Source organism: Bidens hawaiensis, unplaced genomic scaffold, assembly GCF_021521415.1.
Source record: "Bidens hawaiensis isolate Kalapana, Puna unplaced genomic scaffold, B.hawaiensis_p1.1 tig00006368_1, whole genome shotgun sequence".
Taxonomy (NCBI): Eukaryota; Viridiplantae; Streptophyta; class Magnoliopsida; order Asterales; family Asteraceae; genus Bidens; species Bidens hawaiensis.
In genome coordinates, this window is record NW_027491426.1 from 847,266 (window position 1) to 848,387 (window position 1,122).

At 41.1% G+C, this 1,122-nt stretch overlaps 1 protein-coding gene across 1 annotated transcript; it reads right to left on the reverse strand.

Moving 5' to 3' along the window:
• Nucleotides 1-293: 293 nt before the first annotated feature.
• LOC143632188 (uncharacterized) lies at nucleotides 294-773 on the reverse strand. Its single transcript, XM_077100761.1, has one exon. It carries the CDS (start codon nucleotides 771-773, stop codon nucleotides 294-296), a length of 480 nt encoding a protein of 159 aa, XP_076956876.1.
• Nucleotides 774-1,122: the final 349 nt, after the last annotated feature.

Consider the following 1,122-nt stretch of genomic DNA (forward strand, 5'->3'; position numbering starts at 1 on the left):
CCAATTCCAAATCATGCGTCGCGTAGTTCTTTTCATGCACCTTGAGTTGTCTGGACGCGTAAGCTATCACCTTGTCTTGTTGCATAAGCACACAGCCAAGACCTAAGCGAGACGCATCACAATATACTACAAATCCATTGTTACCTTCTGGTAAGGACAAGATTGGTGCACTACACAACTTTTGTTTAAGCAATTGGAAGGCTCCTTCTTGTTTTTCTGTCCACTCATATTTCTTGTCTTTTTGGGTTAATTGGGTTAAGGGTTGAGCTATAGAAGAAAAATTTTCAATGAATCTACGATAGTAGCCAGCTAATCCTAAAAATTTTGCGAGTTTTTGTGATACTAGAGAGTTTTAACTCGGTGTTACTCTGGTCACCTCGAATGCTCAGAAATTGACCGGTTGGGGTTGGTAAACGAACTAGTTTTTCAGAGCATCTGATTTCAGCACCATTTTTGGATAACCAATCCATTCCTACTACTATATCAAAACTGCCTAACTCTACGGGTAGAAGATCGATTGGAAACCTAAGGTTTTCTAACAGAATATTGCAGTTTCGGACAATTTTACTGGTTTCAATTAGCTTCCCTTTGGCTAATTCTATTGAGTAATTATTGTCTAACTTGCTTGGTTCAATACCGAGAAGGGGTTCAAATTGGTCAGAAACAAAGCTTAAATCTGCTCCAGTATCAAATAGTACATAAGCATAATGATTATTAACGAGAAACGTACCGGTGACTACGGATGAGTCTTTCCGGGCCTTTTTCGCGTTCATCTCGAATGCCTTGCTCTTAGCATTTTGTACCTTGAGTTTGGGGCAATCATTTCTGAAATGCCCGATGACACCGCACTCGAAACATTCGAAAGTTCGGTTTCCTCAACCGGACGGAGAGTCCTTACTGAAACAGTACTGAGTCTGGTGTCCAAATCGATTGCACTTCTGACATTTCCAACATTCCCCATTGTGACTCTTTCCACACCTGTAACAAGTGAATCCTTGTCCTGATCCTCTTGCGTTTGCTGCAAACATTCTTCGTGCTCCTTGGTTTCGTTTGAACTGTCCTCCTGAGTTACCATTCCACTTTCGTTTGAGTTATCCGGTTCTCTGATTATCGGTAACTGTT